At 44.6% G+C, this 2,609-nt stretch overlaps 1 protein-coding gene across 1 annotated transcript; it reads right to left on the reverse strand.

Moving 5' to 3' along the window:
* Positions 1-483: 483 nt before the first annotated feature.
* On the reverse strand, positions 484-2,384 carry LOC147985481 (uncharacterized). Its single transcript, XM_087541598.1, has 4 exons — positions 2,007-2,384; positions 1,186-1,462; positions 828-1,096; positions 484-696 (listed from the first exon to the last, which is right to left on the reverse strand). Exons 1-4 carry the CDS (start codon positions 2,382-2,384, stop codon positions 484-486), a joined length of 1,137 nt encoding a protein of 378 aa, XP_087397724.1.
* Positions 2,385-2,609: the final 225 nt, after the last annotated feature.

The raw sequence follows: 2,609 nt of genomic DNA on the forward strand, positions 1-2,609 counted from the left end.
ACGATCAGCACGGTCTTTTTCACCGGCTTGACTATTTGACCATAAGCTACCAAGGCATGATGGTCATTAGGTATGAAGAAGCATTGACTTCTCAAAAAAAGGACTGGGTCATGTGAACCGGTGATCCAGATGCAAACGATACAGGTATGACTATTATTTCTGAACAGTTCTTTCTGTGTTAGTCAAATGTTGTTTCAACCTTGTTTATTTTCATGTCTGTTTCTGTTTCTCTACTATGATAAAACCATTGATCATGTACCGGGTGTTCTAACCCATTCGGTGCTAAACCGCCAAGCCAGTTTTTCCTTTTCTACAAGAACAGAGCCGAAATATTACAGAGATAACCATAAATGCGACGCATATATTGACATCGGGAAGCAAAGAGTCACACACAGTATCTTATGCACGATGGCATGGGCAAAATATGCAGTTGTTTCAAGCCAAATCTATTACAAGGCTTTAAAGAGCCCACAAAGATGGTTCTCACTCTTCCCTCGCCGGTTCACTTCCTTCTGCTGATTGGAAGCTGGGATTGGACCAGCCAAAGCCGTTCACAGCAATGAACTCTGCTTCATCATCAATCAGGCCAGTCGGATCAACCTCCGAAGCAAACGTATGTTGATGAACCGGCGGGATAAGATCTGTTACCTTGTAAGAGGGAGTCTCCATCTTCTTATTCTCCAAATCAAAACCTGGCTGATATTTGTCAATGTTGGTCTCATCTCCAAGAACGGTAGCCTGAGGTCGAACTCCCCTTACGCAAGCAACGAAGTCATCCTGCTCAATAGAGACCCGTCTTCCTTCACGGTGGGGTACCCCCTAGCTACATCTGTCGGGTCTAGATCTGGCACCCAGGCTTTGGAGCGGCTCAGGGCAGTCAAGGCTCCGGCTCTAGCACGGGATCGTTTGACTTCTTGAAACATGGCGGGTAAGATTGACAATTCTTTCAAGACATCGTTGAGCCGATTGGGTCCTTGGTTGGCAGGAGAGATAGCAACAAGTGCTCGTTGAGCGCCCGTGTACAATTGCTCCACTAAAGTGTAGATCGCCTTCAGTTTGGTCACATTATCTTGGCTCAGATTTTTGCTTCGCGGACCTGCACATATTTTTTTTAAACAAGGGGTCAGCAGGCGGTTTATATTCTGAGTCAAAAGAAGGTACAAAAAATCAGTATAGATGGCTTACCAAAGATGGCGGAAACCATTTGAGACACCCGATTCTTTAAGCCAGTGAGCTCCGTGGTAACCTCCTCAAGAGCTGCTTCAGCTTTTTCAGCATGTTGTGTGAGCAGCGTCTTTTCTTCGGCCCAGGATTTCTTTTTGGCAGTCAAGCTGGTTCTCAATTTTTCTGTCTCAGCAGGACTCAATTGAAGTTTAGAATCAGCACACTTGATTTCTGCCTCTTGATCTGCCAGCCGGGTCTTTGCATCAGTTAATTGGGAGCCCAGTTCAGATAGGGCGTTCTAAAAACATACACAGGTGTGTCAAGGCTTAAACTAAAAGTTATAAAGATTCAAGTCTCAAGTACTTTGCACTGCAATACTACATGACACTTGGGGGATAATGTCTGCCAAAGCAATCTTTTATGACTCTTATATGTTTCAAGTCCCAAGTGTTTTACAAAGTAATAACACTTGGCACTTGGGGGCTAATGTCTGCCAAAACAATTTCTTATGACTCTTATTTCAAGTCCCAAGTACCTTACAAAGTAATAGCACTTGGCACTTGGGGGCTAATGCATGATATTCAGAAAGCTTCTCAAGATTAAGACGGATTACAATATTTGTTGGGATTAGTAAAAGACAGCTATGAAGTTAAGTACCGGTTCATTTATGATAAATTGAGCCGACCCTTGGGGACTACATGTGAAGTTTACACTAGTTTATTGGACTTTTTGAAAAATTTAGAGAGAAGATATCAATTTATATCGTAAAGTCTCTAGAGCATTCAGGTTCATCATCTGAAGACTTGGGGGCTGGCAGAGTATAAGTAAACCAGAGAACATACCTCATATTTCAGCTGCAGTTGCTTGACCATCTCAATTTCTGACTCACGGCTGGAGTGAACATGGCTGAGATAGCCGGACAATATGTCACTAGCGTTCAGATGAGTGTAGTGGGAAATGTCAAAACGCACTTTCTGTCTCTCCAAGGCTTCTTGTTTAGCAGTGTGCCGAGCTAACACAATAGGAGTCCTCAGTTCAACAAAACGGCTACCAGTGACCAGAGCGTCATGATCAGAAGATGATGGCGGGTTAGCTGAACTGGATGGTCTGGTAGTAGAGGGGTTAACAACGGTATCATCAGCTGACGGCTCAGGAGGGTCCAATTGAGCATTGGCAGCCAGGTCTTCTGGTGCTTCAGTTCGAGGGGGAGACGTTGGCATGGCCGGTTCAGGTGCAAGGACTGATGGGTCTTCCACCGGTTTAGTCACCTTGGCCTTCTTGGACTTGGCTTGGCCACTAAGAAAGATGTTATGAGACAGTCAGTACAAAGATGCAGTTTGAAAGACACGGAGGAAAGATGATTTTTTCCTTACATAGGGGCAGTCTTGAAGGCCGGAAGTTGAGTTTGAGATGAGTCGCCAGAAGAGCGAGACACCTCCTGCAAA

This window comes from Triticum urartu, chromosome 2A (genome assembly GCF_056163025.1).
Source record: "Triticum urartu cultivar PI428250 chromosome 2A, HENAU_Tu73, whole genome shotgun sequence".
In the NCBI taxonomy this organism is placed as follows: Eukaryota; Viridiplantae; Streptophyta; class Magnoliopsida; order Poales; family Poaceae; genus Triticum; species Triticum urartu.